The sequence below is a fragment of the Bidens hawaiensis genome, unplaced genomic scaffold, assembly GCF_021521415.1.
Source record: "Bidens hawaiensis isolate Kalapana, Puna unplaced genomic scaffold, B.hawaiensis_p1.1 tig00041138_1, whole genome shotgun sequence".
NCBI classification, from domain to species: Eukaryota; Viridiplantae; Streptophyta; class Magnoliopsida; order Asterales; family Asteraceae; genus Bidens; species Bidens hawaiensis.
The window spans coordinates 121868-137889 of NW_027497271.1; the positions used below are offsets into that span (position 1 = coordinate 121868).

Sequence of the window (16022 nt, forward strand, 5' to 3'; positions counted from 1 at the left end):
AGCGAACACCGACGATGCGTTACTGAAACAAATAGGATAACGACACGTGGCCGGAATAGGTCGTCGACGATGCGTTAGTGGATAACGCATCGCTGCTACCCTACGTTAGCAACATAACGCATCGCTTCTACCCTACGTTACGTTAGCAACATAACGCATCGCCTCTACTCTACGTTACGTTAGCAACATAACGCATCGTCAACCCTATGTTATACGTAACGTAGGGTAGCAACGATGCGTTATGTTGCTAACGTAGGGTAGCAGCGATGCGTTATCCACTAACGCATCGTCGACGACTTATTCCGGCCACGTGTCATTATCCTATTTGTTTCAGTAACGCATCGTCGGTGTTCGCTATCATGTCGTCGGCAACGAGATAACAAAGGGACAAAGTTGAAAACTTGAATTATTAAGGATAATTTTGAAAACACATTATTTAAATGGACTATTATGGGAATTTTCCCTATTATATATTTATTGGGAAATAGTCTAAATGTCAAAAAAGGGGGGAAAAACAACACGCATGCATATATGTAATCATCGTTATAATTAATAATATTTACTCAAATTAACTAGGAGATATTTTATATTTTAAATATGACGTGTCTTAGCGGTCCCAACTCCCAACCGAGTTTGATTGACCTTGTCTGGATAATTATTATTTTCTAAAGGTTTTGATATTTGACTGTTTACCGAGTAATACTTGCCATATATCTATTACAAGGAGAAAGGGAATGGAGAAAGGGAATACAACCGTCTTACTTTTTATAGTTGTTAACAAAATGTATAAATACTTACAGGGAAATTATTTGCAAAAATATCAGGTATTTCTTTCTCGGTTTAAATAGAATCTTACTAAATAACATGAACACACTGTGCTTCAACAAATCGGATCATTTTGATAATTCTTCCGTTTGGGTGAAGGGAATGTGACCCGGCTCCTTTAGATTTTGAAGTTAGTCTCGTAGGTCCTAAACTAGACGTGCACAAAAAACCCGGTTCCGGAATCGAACCGGTGGAACCGACCCGGAACCGGTTCCAGTTCCTACCCGATAGACCAAATACCCGGTTTGGGTATTTTTGTACCCGAAAATCATACCCGGTTCCCTTATTTGTATCTCCCAATCGGTTCCAACCCGGTTCCTAATTGTACCCGGTCTGGTTCCTACCCGAAAAAACCGGTTCCGACGGGGTTTTTTTTAAAAGGTCAACCACAGGTCAAACTAGCCGTTGGAACCGGTTCCAACGGTAATATAGCCGTTGGAACCGGTTTTTGAGAAACAAAAGAGCCGTTGTAACCGGTTCCAACGGTAATATAGCCGTTGGAACCGGTTCTTGTAGCCCAAAACCTATATATAAGTTGTTTTCCATTACTTGTTTCACCACCAAACTCAAAAACAAACTAAAATACTTCTTCTTTAGTAAACCCGACCATCCAACTAAATATTATTATGGTACCCATAAAAAAACTAACAAGAAGGCTAAGAAAAGTGTTTTTATTGAACCCGTTCCTCCTATGGAGGACCCAAATGTTCTTGCGGTCGTCACCCATAACCGCAACCAAGACATATGGAAGATTGGGATTTGGTTGTGAATGCCGAAGGTTATCAAAAGGCTCGTTGCAAACTATGTGGAACACAATTAAAGCACGATTCCAACTCGACTTTGAGAAAGCACATCGAGAAGCCATATTGCAAGGCGTTGAAAGGGATTGACGTGACCGATCAAGTTGACTTGGGTAAAGATGGTACACTATTTCGTTACAACACGACTCAAGTTCAAGATAGAATGGTAAAATTCGTTATTCAACGAGGTTTGCCGTTTAACCACTTTGATGACCCGGATTTGACGTCCTTGATTCGAGAAACTCTACAACCGCGATACACACATGTAAGTCGTACTACCTTAAGTCGTCATTGTATCAAGTTGTGGGAGTGTGCTAAAAAAGAGTTAATCGAGTTTTTTCATTCTTTACAAGCGATGGTTAGTTTAACTACCGATGTTTGGTCGGCACCACACGGGTTGCCCGAATCAAACATATGTGTCACCGCTCATTGGGTTGATCCGGTGACATGGCAATTGATGAAACGCACCATCGCTTTTGAAAACTTCCCGTTCCCACATACCGCCGAAAAATTGTTTGAATTACTTGATGAAGTTATAACGACTTACAACTTGAGAAATAAAATATTTTCGATTTCATTTGACAACGCTTCAAACAATACTAAGGCGGCCAAAAAATTTATCATTAAATATTCACCACCTTGTTTCGGGGATTTTTTTCATGTTCGATGTGTTGCACATATCATCAACTTGGTTGTTCAAAAAGGTCTCGACAATGAAAACATTTGTGACGATTTAAAATTCTTTAGACTTATGTTACAAGATGTCTTCAAAAGTGGGAAAAGAAGACATCTTGAATATAAGAACTATTGCAAGTCGGTTGAAAGAAAGTATTTGGGGCCGAATTGGGACGTTCCAACTCGTTGGAACTCAACTTGTCATATGCTAAAGTGTGCTTTTGCCCAACGCCAAACTTTACAATCTTTTCATAACAATCTTGTTGATGAACGCGAGGCCGATATGCTTCCAGAAAGTGTTTGGGTGAATGTCGGTTTTTTGTTGGGGTATCTTGACGTGTTCAAAAACTCAACAACAAAGTTATCGGGAGTCTATTATCCTACTAGTTGTTGGGTTTTGCAAGAATTGTACTACATGTCTTGCACTTTTAAAAATTTTGCGGAGAATAACAAACTCTTCAAGAATATTGTTGCGGTGATGAAGAAAAAGTTCTTAAAATATTTTGAAAACATACCGCCGGTCTTTACTTGTGCCGCCGCATTAAACCCCTATTGGAATGTTCATGGGGTTGAGACAACGATCGAGGAAATATTCGACAACTTGGGCATGCACGAGATCGACCCGAAGTTGTCGACGGAAGCAAAGGAAAAGTTCAACAAAAACCTTCAAGACCTTTATGACCATTATTTTCAAACGTATGGTTCAAGAACGAGATCGTCTTATGTGAAAAAAAACAACTAGTAGGCCGTGCAATGACCCACTTATAAACTTGATGAATGCGGTTCGTGAATCGGCATCTAAGAGGCAAAGAGGAAACACACCAACTAGCGAACTTGGTCGATATAGTGGAGCAAACTATGTTGAGGGCAACGGTCGACGAAATTCGCAGTATTGGTTGGCTTGGTGGAAAAGAAAACAAAACGAATTTCCCATTCTATCCGCCATGGCTCTTGATTTGCTTGCCGTACAAGCCTCAACGGTTGCTTCCGAATCGGTTTTTTCTCTTAGTGGGAGGGTATTATCTATGCAAAGAACAAAATTAACTCCCGAGTCTCTAGAGTTTTGCATTTGCCTAAAGGACCATTTGGATGCGGTGGATCGTGCACAACATAAGGCGAACTTTGAAGACGAAATACCAATAGAGAGTCATATTCATGATGAGGAGGCGGAGAACGGGCTTTCTTCCGATAACGAAGACGAGGGTGAAGACGAAGAAGAGTTGTAATTTGTGTTTTTTATTTGTTTTAGTAAAATTATTTGTAACAAGTTCAACTAATATTTAGTTTTGATTTGTTTAATAATAACTACTTTTGTTAGTCATGATTAAATTTTTGTACATTTTTAATAACGACGAACATTTTATTTATTTAAACAATAACTATTGCAAACATTATTAGAACATAAACGATACTAAACATAACAACTAAAACTAAAAAACAAAGTCCGTCGTTTTAATCCGGCGTTCTACAACGATTAAGTGTTGTCACCGGCGGTAGATGCTTGGGTTGTAGAGCCGGACGGCTCTCCCACTTCCGCTTTTTTAGCATCCAAACTTCTTTTCTCTCGACAATACTTATTCGTATGTTTTCGTAATGTCGAGTTGGACCCTGCTTTAAGAAACTTCAAGCAATATTTGCAACGAGCCATCTCTTGTGAGTCGGTCATGAGACACAAATCGTAATGAACCCAAACATCGGGGCATCGTGTTGTTTCGATAACCATAACAACGTCGTCATTAGTTGCCATTTGTTGTCGGGTTAAGCCTAATTGTGTTTTATAGTTTTGGAAGTGGTTTAACAAGTACACACCATACCTTGCTATTTATAGAATGTAAATAACTTAGTTATAGTAAAAAAACCGGTTCCAGCGATCAAAAACGGCTATATAGCCGTTGGAACCGATTTGTAACGGCTCTTTTATTTGAATTTAAAAAAAAACGACGGAATCAATTTTTACGTATTAACCGGTCCCGGTTCCTAAAAGTTGGCATTTCGGGGCATCGGTTCGGGTCGGGAACCGAACCGGTTCCTAACTGGAACCGGTGTCATTTCCTACCCGATGTGAAAAAACCGGTTCCAAACCGGTTTGGGTTTTTCAACTATACCCGATTTGTGCACCACTATCCCAAACCCAATCGTGTCTCAACAATCCCACCTGATCTTTCATTTTGTCCACAACCTTTTTTTTCAATTTTTCAATAATTATGTTATTCAATCATTGCTAGTCAAGTCTAATATTAGTTCAATACTGAGTATTTGAATTGTATAAAATCACAATAAGATTATCGGGTTGCGAATTCGTAACATAAGGCATCACATTTAGAAGTGATTATGTTGTTTAAAAATAACAGTAAGGTTAATAATCTTTAAAGCTTTATCAATTTTACATTTTAACCAGTAATGTTTCAAATTTTCAGTGTAACATATCATGAACTATCTAAAGGTCACACTCATAGTTATGGTTGCTAATTTGCTATGTCATTCGGTATTTTATCTAGTCATGCATACGTTCTATCCCTCGGCTTAAAGTGCGAGCCAAGATCCGTCACTAAAAACAAAGAAAAATATATATTTACAGTATCTACAAATCATAAGTGACAAACAGAAAGTTAAACATCAGTCAATTATTTCACTCTAACATCAAATTCAAAACCAAGAGATAAACAGATTGTCTATTACCATTTACAGAACAAACTCATCCAAAGATGAATCCTAATTCAACTATGATTTACATCTCTCATTTTTCTACATACCAACCGAAAAATAAAAATATCCCATCAAACATCCAAATTTGCTTATGCAGACATACATAATTACATGCAAATTGTACACACTAATTTCATCATCTACAACTCACCTACATCATTCATCTGTCTTTGCATCCCAATCCACCAAAGGTAACCAAATCTGGTCTAGTTTCCATTTTACGTACGCATGTGATGTTGACATGGCAAGGGCTAACAGAAAATGACAGAATTGTTTTGAGAGTTTTGAGGTTTTTTTTATGGATTAAGACAAAGTTGTTTATCCAAAATTGATATAGAACCAGTTTGGTTACCTGTTTATACAATCAACCGAGAGATTTACCACGTGACGATGAATTAGAGAAACAGAAACAAAGTGATACTCTGTTTAGCCAGAGGAATGATGGCGGTGTGATGTTATGATGAACCGGCTGCACATGTAGAAATTGATCCCATTGCTTATTCATATGCCAAAGAAATGTATGAAGATTTTCTAGAACTTAAAAGCTTCGTGTTTGAACCAATGGGTCATAATCGTAAGCATCACCTGCCTTCACAAACCGCCCTTTCACACGCTTTCTTACATCAGCGCGTTCTTTTCGTGTAGCATATCGTACTCTCTTCTCAAATCTATAAAGCATGCCAAAAAAATAAGTTATGGTTTATTAAAAACTTTAATATTAAATCTTATCATGCATAAAACTAGGATTGTCCATAATGCTCAAAGCTCGGTCGAAATCGCGTCGTTTGTAAATAAGACAAACCGAGCCTGAGCCAAGGTCGGCTAGTGGCTCACTTTCTGGGTCGTTTAAACTAAAACTTATATATTTGTAACTTAAATCTGTATGATATAAATGAGCCAAGTTGGCTCCAGTCATTTACAGCCCTACATACAGCTACTAGTAACTTTATAAATAATTATTGTCTCAAGTACGATTAAAAAATATGCATAACTTAAGTTATTATCTATTTTTCTAAATAAATGATTATCAGGTGTGACTTTTTTATGAAATCCCATTTGACCCGTAAGATATAAACATAAGCATTCGGGTCAAAAATCAAAATTACCACCATTACTTGGTATATTAAAGACTCACTTTCTCTTTTTTTTCTTTTCTTTGTAGCGCTGGACAGCATCACTTCTGCTGCCAGTAGCGGCAGTGGTGGTTTGATCATTGCTCGGGCCTGGGCCTGGGCCCTGGTAGCACGGTGATGGTTCACCCATGGGAAGCATTGAAGATGCGTCACAGTCTTGATACTCACCAGCACTGCTTTCTCCTGTAAGACTTGAAAATGAGATATTCGAGCGTTGCCTTGCATAACAAGGATTCGGTTCGGTTTTACAGCTGATTAACGAGTCAGCTGATGCTGCATTGCTGCATGCTGGTTGTGCTGGATTTGCATGACCCGTTGAAGATTCCTAACCACAAATAAATAATAAATATATAAATAATAAGTAAGAGAAAATGACAACTTTTTATATCACATGCACAATCAGTGATGGGCTTCTGACCCACCCAATCCTAGATTCTAATGAATCTCCAGATTAGGTCCATAAAAGCCCGTTTACAGGCCTGAAAGTCCGGTGCAAGAGGCCTGTTGCATATGATACAGATGCAATTTTCTGGTTTTTGCATACAATTCAATATTTTTTATTAGCAACGTTACATTACATGTATTGTATATATACTTGAAAAATTGTATGCTTAACAAAGTTACAAAACTTGTTTTGATGTTTTCCAATTTTTTTATTCTTTATAAAACTGAATTTTTAGTATTTCTAGTCCTAAAATTCTAATGAAAATCCAGATTAGGCCCAGTCAAAGCCCGTTTATAGGCCCGAATGTCCATTACCAGTGTCCTGGTCCCTTGGGTCTAGTACATTATTTGGTCCATATGATATAGATGCAATTTCTGGCTTTTTGCATACCATTCAATCTTTTTGTTAGTAAACATAAATGGATATTTGTATATTTTTATGCTTAACAAAACTGGTTTGAGGTTTTTTCTCATTACAATGTTTATTATCTATATAATTGAATTTTTAAAATGCTATATAATTTTAATTATTTTGTTAATTTCTTTTAAACAAATCGTAATTATATTTTAATATATAATATTTTAAATAATAACTAATTAAGCATCCAAACAAAAAGATGGTTTCTTTTTGGAAAATAGGACTTGAATTGGGCCAGGACCTCTGGATCAAATAAAGGGACATTTTCGAGCCCATGATTGGGATTTATTACTGCATTTTGAGCCGGGCTTTATGCACCTCTACATGTGCATACCCATTAAACCATGCATGTCCACCATGGGTCAAAGATGGACCAACATCAGCCCAACGGGCCGACCCATGACACCATTAGATTAACTGAAACATGTAATCCTTTAAGAATTCCACAACTAATAAATAAACTTTGTGATAATTGAAGGCAAAGTTGGCATTTTTTGTTTTGTTTTTCCCAGTAATTTCATGCTTATCATAACAAGAACAAAATTAGAGAATAGTAAACGATATAATAACAATAATAATACCTTTCCAACATGCGAAGATTCGGCACCGCCAAACAAACTATCAATCCCATCTTTTGCAAAAAGATGTTTGGGATCGTTATGACCGACACCAAACAGTTCTTCATAATTCTCAATGCTCAAGTCAACTTCATCCATACTAAAGTCAACATAGAATCCATCATCATCAAGTAACGGGTCAAGATCTTTTGTACCCGAATGCAATATCTGCATACACACAACAGAAAGTTAGAGATAGTTATACAATCACAATCATATATGTGTGTTTTATTGTGCATTTAAAAATCACTTCACCTTAGGCGTACAAGAATTAACGGGCCCAGTTTGTTGAACATTCGAGTGATCCGTCCAAACATTTGATATATTCCCACCCTGCAAACCATTTGCAAGTAAACCTTGACTATTATCATTATTATTGCTTTTAGAAGGTCCTTGGTTATTATCAGCAATGCTCATTGAACCCATTTCTTGCTCACACGTCGACCCGTTAACAAACCCCGAATCTGAATCTGACATAAACGACCAAATTGAAGAAAGTTCTACGGCCGAAGGGCAACCCGAGTAACAATTTAATGTCTGTTTACTGTGCTTTGTTGACCCGTTATGACCTACCCAGTCACAGTTTTGACAAAGTGAGACTTTTTCCTCTACGCATCTGACCAATGCGGGTTGTGAGTTGCATCTGTCACATACAAGTGCTCGTGAATGACGTTTCGATAACGCGTTTGCGGAATGAACGATTCGATCACACGATAAACATAAGTAGGCTGCATCTGATCTACAATACACCATTGATCTTGCTTCACCACAATGATCACAATGGTAACCCATTTCTTGTTTCTCAAGAAACAAGATTTTTAACCCCTTTTTAAGATCTTGTAACAAATTAACTGCATCAGGACATGAATAAAATGAGAAATCAATCATCAAAAATGGAATTTTTATATCTTTTTGACCCAAAAAGATTAACTTTATTGATTCAGAATATGTTCTAGGGTACACAAAAGGGTCAATAAGTCAAATCAAGAACAATATATCAAGAATATCTTTTATCATGATTGGAATCTTTATATCAAGAATGTCAGATTGAAATTGTAAAAAGGGTATTTTTAGCATCTAAAAACCCTAACAAAAAGATGAAGAATCATCAAGAAAACCAGACTGAATTACACACCTGAGTTACAAACATTTTCAAAACCCTAATAAAAGTTTACAAAGTCAAACAACAAAGAACCAAAGCAGATCAAACTCAAAAGAATCAACCCCAAATTAAATTACAAGCTAAATTAGAACACAGATCAACAATAAAAATCAGGTCAACAAGAAAATATAAAAAAAAATAGTAGAAATCCACAAGAACAGCTTAAATTATGAGTAAAAATTCAAACTTTCCGGAAAACAGGGGTCAAATACAAATCAAAGATTCAAACCCACAACTTGCAGATCAATAAAAAGCAAAGGAAACCCATTTCTATAAAGCAAAAAAGAACAAAACCCAGAAAGGCTTACTGATAATTTGACCCGGAAAGACTGGTGCAGGTGATTTTGTTGCAGGATTGGAAAGTGATAAAGATCGGAACTTTCTGGAGGTATTAAGTGTTTTTTTGGGTGTGAGTTGTGAGGCAGGCGTTGGTTCTGGATTTGTTTACAGTTGGTGTGTTTAGATAGGTGACAACACAAAATTTCACATAACTAATTGGCAAAAAGTGCATAGAGAGAAGAAAGTTGTGTTTGGGTGGGTTGGAATGGTGGGGCCTTGGCAATTTCATGACATTTGGGTCAATGGCAACTTTAGTCCTTTTCATATGGGAGTACATGATTTTGGTCATCATCTTAAATCTTTGATTATTTCTGTGTGTAAACCGCGGTCTAAATTGTAAGAAATTGGTTAGATGAGTCGGTATCTGGTATCGGACTAGACCGGACCAGACTAGAACCGGCTGTGTGTGGTCAAGCTCTTGATCAATGATGTAAGAATGTTGAACGTTGTATCTAATATCGTACATGTATGGTTCAAAGTTGTTTTTTTAACGAAACATTGTTCTTTGGACAAGAGATTAAGTTTAAAGTATTAGCTCAAAGTAGTACAAGCACCATCTAGCATCAAAGTCGTTCTTAAACCCATACAAAACCTACATTGATCTATGTTGTTTAGTTTATAATCATAAAAAAATGTTTTTATCGACTCACAACATTTCTTACCCATCCAATCATTCCCTTTCCTATGCAACACATAACAAATTACAAGGAACAAAATATGATAGTGAAAGTATAATAACAAAGGGCTTGTTATTTAAATCATTAGTTTGCATTAAATTTTTAAAGTTATGAAACTGTTCGTGATTATAATACTTATACATACCTATATTCTAAAAGGTGAAAAAATATATCGATGATAAGAGTTAAAAGCCGGTCTGGTTTACACGACCGGTTTCAAGTTTCGAATCAGTTTGAAACATTGCACTAGCAAACTATAAAAACCGAACCGACTAGCTCTTAAACTGCCGACTTACTTTATTTAAACGGCTCGATCAGTTTTAAAAGTTTTTGAACACCCTCTATGATAATTACAAGACTCTACAAACCCGTATAAACTATGTAGAGATGCAAACAAATATCCTTGAAATGAAAGGTTCAAAATGTAACTTTGTTATGTGGAAGGACCACTAAAGTAATTAGTATTTTTGTCTGAGTGCTGAAACCTATCTGCTAAAATATATAATTAAGAATCTTATCCGTCCTCGTATATTATACCTTTTTAGCATTTGTTTAAATGAAATAAAAAACTTTTCTTTTGGTGCTTTTTGGACCCACCATCTTGTAAAGTTCTTACCTTTGAGATTATTCAATATTGTAGCTAAATGGGGTCCATTTGTTTTAAATTATTTTACATGATTGATGCATATTTAAATGTGGGTAGTTGTGGGTTAAAACTATTGTGGAGACATTTCCAAAGAGTAGGTTCCAAGGTATGTGTGACGTAATATATAATAATAAGTTTAATGATTTTTATATGTTTAACAACATAAATTTTTGTGATCACATGATTTTCTCTTACTTGCCATTACTAATGATCTTTGTTAAATCTATTTATTTTTGTATTTTTGTGATCACATGATTTTCTCTTACTTGCCATTACTAATGATCTTTGTTAAATCTATTTATTTTTGTGGTAGTTTTGGATGGGTTGTCAAAGTCAATCGGAGAGGCAATTATGTGGTAGATGTTTTTTGTGAGTGATATTGTGCTAGTTGTGGAGGGTAAAACAAGTATAAATGCGAGGTTCGGGGAGTGGTGATCAGTACCTTTATAGAGCACAAAGGTTTAAGGATTAGTCGTTCTAAAGCATAGTACGTCTATAACTTCAGTGGTGCAAACAATGAGGAAGACTACACATTGCTATTGAAGGCCAAGTTGTCTCTAGACAACCAATTACTTCAAGTATTCAGGGTCGTTTGTTAAGAGTGGGAGACATAAACAACGATGTAGTCCATCACGTTCAAGCGAGTTGGTGCAAGTGGAGAGCAACCACTAGAATATTGTGTGGCAATTACTTCCCAACAAGAATGAAACGGAAATTCTATAGGGTTGTAGTTTGACCAATTATGTTGTATGAAATCGATTGTTGGGTCATCAAGACATCACAAGTGGGAAAAATGAAGGTAGAAGTGTAAGCACAAAAGGTTGGATCGAATAAGAAATGAAGCTTTTTTGGGAGAAGTTGGGAGTAATACGTATCTCTTATAAGATAATTGAGGGGAGGCTCGGATGGTTTGGGCATGTGTCGGAGAGACAAATGATGACTCTAATAAGAACTGTGGAAACCCTACAGTGGAGTGTAAGTTTGGATGAGGACTCGAGGCAAACCTAGATTTATATGTGACAAGCGGATAGACAATATTTGTTAGACTTAACAAATCTTTGTGAGAAAGAGAGTGAAGAAGCAATGAAGATAACGGAGCTCAGACGACGGAGATGAAGCAACTTGGGTAACTTGTTGGTGGAGCACAGGAAACGTTGACAAGGGAAGAAGTGGGTCTCTCAAACCATAATATATGCGAACAAGTTACGAAAGAAGACAACTTGTGAGAAATATCCCCAAACACAAATCATAGGTGCATTATTAAGTTCATCTTTCTTTAGGTGTACGTTTCACATAATAAAAAACAAAAACTATAAAGAAATAAATTTGAAGGATCGAAAGGTACTGCAAAGTTATGCTAGAGCCAATAATTCGTCAAGTGAATCTGATCCTCATAAAGTAGTCCAAGGTTCATCTTGGTTCCATGACAATGTAACTAACAAATAATCATCATAATTAGCAAGTTGATCGAATTAATAATTTGTTAAACAGTGCAAAAAGCAAAGGAGATTCCCAACTAAACACTTGTTGATGGGCCAGAAACTCTCTTTTCTTCCTATTAGGCTAGTGTTACACACTTACACTATATATATATATATATATATATATATATATCACTCTAGCTAAGCATCTCCACTAGTAGTCCCACCGAATTGACTACAGAATCCTGTTTGCCTAACCTGGCCAACAGATTTGAGTATGTATACTGCAAATCTGAGTTGGGTTGAGTCTGGTGAGACTTGTTTGTTTTATGTGGGTTTGATTTGGGTTCACTACTGACTACTGAGGTTAGTGTCGTTATCAATCTCTAATCATAAAAGTTAGGATAAGTTACTAATTATAGGATTAATATCAATGATTGAATTGGTATACTAAAACAAAGACAAAAATTGGATAACTCCCAATATTAGGGGTGTTCGTGATTGGGTTTAAAACCGGTCATTGGTTTGGTTTTACGGTCAGTTTTTTTATCTCAACTTTAGGTCGGCCGGTTAACCGTAGCGAATGGTTTGGTTTACGGTTTAAGCTAAAAACCGGTTGTATAAAATCGGACCGAACCGTTAACACTATATTTTATATTTTAGATATTTTATATTGAATATTTGCTGTTATCTACATTTATATTTGACTTGGTTTGTTTAGTAGAGTTATACTAGTTGTTATCACTTGGCAAATTTGATGTATGTTCCTAATCGTTCCTTGATATAGTTTCTTCCAACATGTTCATCTTTTCTGATCTTATAGAACTAGTAGTTAAAGAGAATTTAACCCAAAACATATTAAAGTGCTAAACAAGTAAACATATTCAAAAAGTTACAATGATGGTGTTCTTAGTTTTAATTCATTTTCATCATGATTATTCTTCCGGTCACCCAATGGTAAATGTAATTTTGTAGCATTCTCATGTTACGTGAAACTTCAAACCCATTTAAATTGCTTTTGAACCAAACCGTGAAACCAAACCATTAGTAACTGTTCGGTTTTAAATTTGAACGGTTTGAATTCGTGTTTCAATAATAAAAAACCGTTATTAACGGGTTGGTTCTCGGTTTGACCTAAAAACCGTCAAAACCAGACCATGACCAACCCCACCCAATATTAATAAAAGGAAGTATAACTCAAGAACCTCTACTACAATCGCTATCACTTACATCAAGATTAATCTCCATTTGTGTGTATCTATAAATTTTAGTAGAAATTGCGAAATCCTTGTATTTTTTAGTTTTTTTACCTCTACATCAACTTCCCAATTGATGTAGATGTTGTGGTCTAATAAAAAAAAACAAGTTAATTATTATCTCTTAATCACTTGTACTAGTACGGGCAAATAAGTTCGTCATCACATAGAATAAATGGAAAATTTGTTATTTTAATGACTTAATACTAAAGCGCGCAGAAAAGCGATGTCACGGACTAAACTCTTGTGAATCAATGATTTTGTTCATGAGTGTGAATCAAAGAAAAGAAATTTGCTTTGCCTAATGTTTCACATACCAAATTCTTGTAATTTTTTGGGATATGGGGGCATAATATTATTTAATTATATAGTTGACTGATATGATTCTAGCTCGGAGAAAAAACAACTTTTTACACAGCTTCAGCTGATTTTTTCACAACATTTTATTGGATTTCGTTACTTTTTTATTCCAAACTTGATTAATCTTTAAATCTTAAATCTTTTTTTTTCTAAACTTGATTAATCTTTAAATCGTTTTTTTTTTCAAACTTGCTTAATCTTCAAGAATCAAGATCCATTTAATGCAGCTTCACATTATATAAATGACATCCTTTGTTACAATTTTGTTTCTATACCTAAATGATGAACCAGAGAGAAACATTCAAACATCAAGGAGCCTGTTACAAATGGCTGGAAATACAGAGCGATCATGTCAAGGTTCAAACGCAAAGAAGGCCAAACAAATTAACCAAATGAACTGTAGAAAGAACATAAGAAACTTACCAGTATTGATTTTGTGTTGTTGCTTTTAAACTGACATAGCTCAAAAATAAAGAAACTCTCCAAATAACTACTTATTAAAAGGTTTTTTATTACAACTAATTAATTATCCGAATTTAATTAATCGTTATCAACTAATTTATTAATAACGAGAATATCTAGAAATAAGACAATGTTGTGATATGACGATGAGCTTCATACCATGCAAAATACAAGTCGTTGCGGAAACAGAATATGTGCTCAAAACTCTTGTGATGAAGATTGTACTTTATCAAGCTGTTTTGAATTTTCAACACCATGAATGAATCTTCTTCTTTTTCACCTCTAACAATATCAACGACATCAAAATAACGACATGATGTACCATTCCGGAAAGCACCAGAAAGTTCATCATGACGTACTTGATACTTGGCAAACCATCCAGAATGATCGCTCAACATTTCATACACGGTCAGGAGTATAGTGGCATCGAGGCAATAATCAATCACCGTTAAATGCAGATGACCTCTAGATTCCCCAAAGTATGTTGTGAATTGTGTGGAAGGATCCATCTCTGCCGGCAAGGGCAACGATTTCAACTGTTCGGCCTCAATTTCAAAGCAATAGTGATTGCGATATACAGGATGCCAGTAAATAGCTCCGTTCCAGTAAACAAATACGTTGATGAAAAGCGGACAATGTGCAAAGAAAGGTTCGGTAAGAATCTTCCATTTCCCTGTATCAGATGAGTAGATTTGAATATGAAACATATGCATATCAATACCTACAACGCGAAAACAAACAACGTTGTAGTGAGCACAATCTTTTGGATTAAACGCCAGAGCCATGAAATGACATATACTCTGAGCATTGTCGCCTTCCAGGACCGGTGGGATGATTGCAAATTGCTTGGTGTTGGGATTGAACACGTAAAACACACGCGCATGATCTTGATAACTTAACAGGTCATTTCCGCATGGTTTGCTACCGCAAAGCAGCAATCCATTACAAGATTGCAAATTTCAATACCACAAGGATCAAAGCAGAAATCGAGACTACGGAAAGGAGGAGGGGTAGGGGTTTGAACATCAAATGGGCTATACATATCGTGAACAAATAGACCATGAGATTTCGAAAGGCTGTCATACAAGAGGGTGAAATGCCTATCACTCAAAAGCCATCGCCAGTGTTTAGACACGGATTTGAAACGAAGAATGGAGGTAACGGGGAGCCGGACAAGGATTTCAGTTAAAAGATCATCGTTGGAAGCAACCAAAGCTCCGGACTGAGTGTATCCACAACCACAAAGCAGGTTTTTATCATGTTTAGGGCTTCCTTGATTTTGGCTTTAATGTTCATGACCATTTGTAATATTAATATGCCTACAATTTTTTTGTATTAAATTCCCTTTATCAGATTTATATATATTTTAGTACTTGAAATTGTTATACGAAATAATCAATGGTTTAACCAAAGATGAATAACATACCTCGATCTGTTGTGGGTGATATCATATCATGGGAGATTCACCTCATCATTTAGTATTAGTTTTGTAGGAAACGAGAATCTAGCTACCGTTTTCATTCACCCGTACGTATGTGCTTTAGTTTTCATCCTGATCTAAGTAAAGTACTTTGTGACTTGCGTGTCAGAGTGTCACTGGATTTTTATTTTTATTTTATTTTATGGAGAAAGGAGATTGTGAGTTGGGCTTTGGTAGTTGTCATGAAATTAAGGGTGGCAAACCCAACCCAAATGGGTTGTTTTGGGTCAAGATAGATAAACTTTAAAAATAAATGGGTTAGGATGGATCATAAAATTCTACAAGTGGGTCAGGATGGGTTAGAAATATACAAGTGAGTTTTATTTATAGGTTAAAATGGGTCAAAACAAAATATCCAAGTTATCCAAAATTTATTTATTTCAAAATACCCAAACTATCATGTGTGAAACAAAACTCATCCGAAACCCAAAAAACGATCAAAACGAAACAAAAACCCCGAACTAACTAAAACGAAACAAAAACGAAACTGAACCGAAATAGAAAAACGACCAAAACGGAAAAAAAAACGAAATGAAACCGAAAAACTGACAAAATCGAAACAAAAAAGCGAAATGCAACCGAAAAGCTAACCAAAACTAAA

The 16022-nt window shown here is 35.9% G+C and overlaps 2 protein-coding genes across 3 annotated transcripts; both read right to left on the reverse strand.

Moving 5' to 3' along the window:
• Positions 1-5029: 5029 nt before the first annotated feature.
• Positions 5030-9396, reverse strand: LOC143592664 (zinc finger protein CONSTANS-LIKE 9-like). 2 transcript variants are annotated; one of them, XR_013145959.1, is made up of 6 exons: positions 9089-9396; positions 7874-8469; positions 7583-7786; positions 6142-6464; positions 5359-5674; positions 5030-5257 (listed from the first exon to the last, which is right to left on the reverse strand). XR_013145959.1 is itself a non-coding variant. In XM_077072534.1 (5 exons), exons 2-5 carry the CDS (start codon positions 8408-8410, stop codon positions 5545-5547), a joined length of 1194 nt encoding a protein of 397 aa, XP_076928649.1. In that variant the 5' UTR covers positions 8411-8469; positions 9089-9396; the 3' UTR covers positions 5030-5544. The 2 variants fall into 2 exon arrangements, 1 of the variants encoding a protein (XP_076928649.1); XM_077072534.1 differs by having other exon boundaries at positions 5030-5674.
• A 4568-nt stretch (positions 9397-13964) lies between these two features.
• Positions 13965-15413, reverse strand: LOC143592671 (F-box protein At5g07610-like). Its single transcript, XM_077072540.1, has 3 exons — positions 15409-15413; positions 14908-15224; positions 13965-14662 (listed from the first exon to the last, which is right to left on the reverse strand). The coding sequence occupies exons 1-3, from the start codon at positions 15411-15413 to the stop codon at positions 14058-14060; spliced, it is 927 nt and encodes a 308-aa protein (XP_076928655.1). The 3' UTR covers positions 13965-14057.
• Between the last annotated feature and the right edge of the window lie 609 nt (positions 15414-16022).

Coding starts and splice junctions, on each gene's coding strand:
- LOC143592664 (XM_077072534.1), bottom strand. CDS start 8,410: ATGGGTTACCATTGTGATCATTGTGGTGAAGCAAGATCAATGGTGTAT. Junction 7,787..7,873: donor TTAATTCTTGTACGCCTAAG/GTGAAGTGATTT, acceptor GTGTGTATGCAG/ATATTGCATTCGGGTACAAA. Junction 5,675..6,141: donor GAAAAGAAAAAAAAGAGAAA/GTGAGTCTTTAA, acceptor CATGCTTTATAG/ATTTGAGAAGAGAGTACGAT.
- LOC143592671 (XM_077072540.1), bottom strand. Junction 14,663..14,907: donor TTTCTGCTTTGATCCTTGTG/GTATTGAAATTT, acceptor TTCGCGTTGTAG/GTATTGATATGCATATGTTT.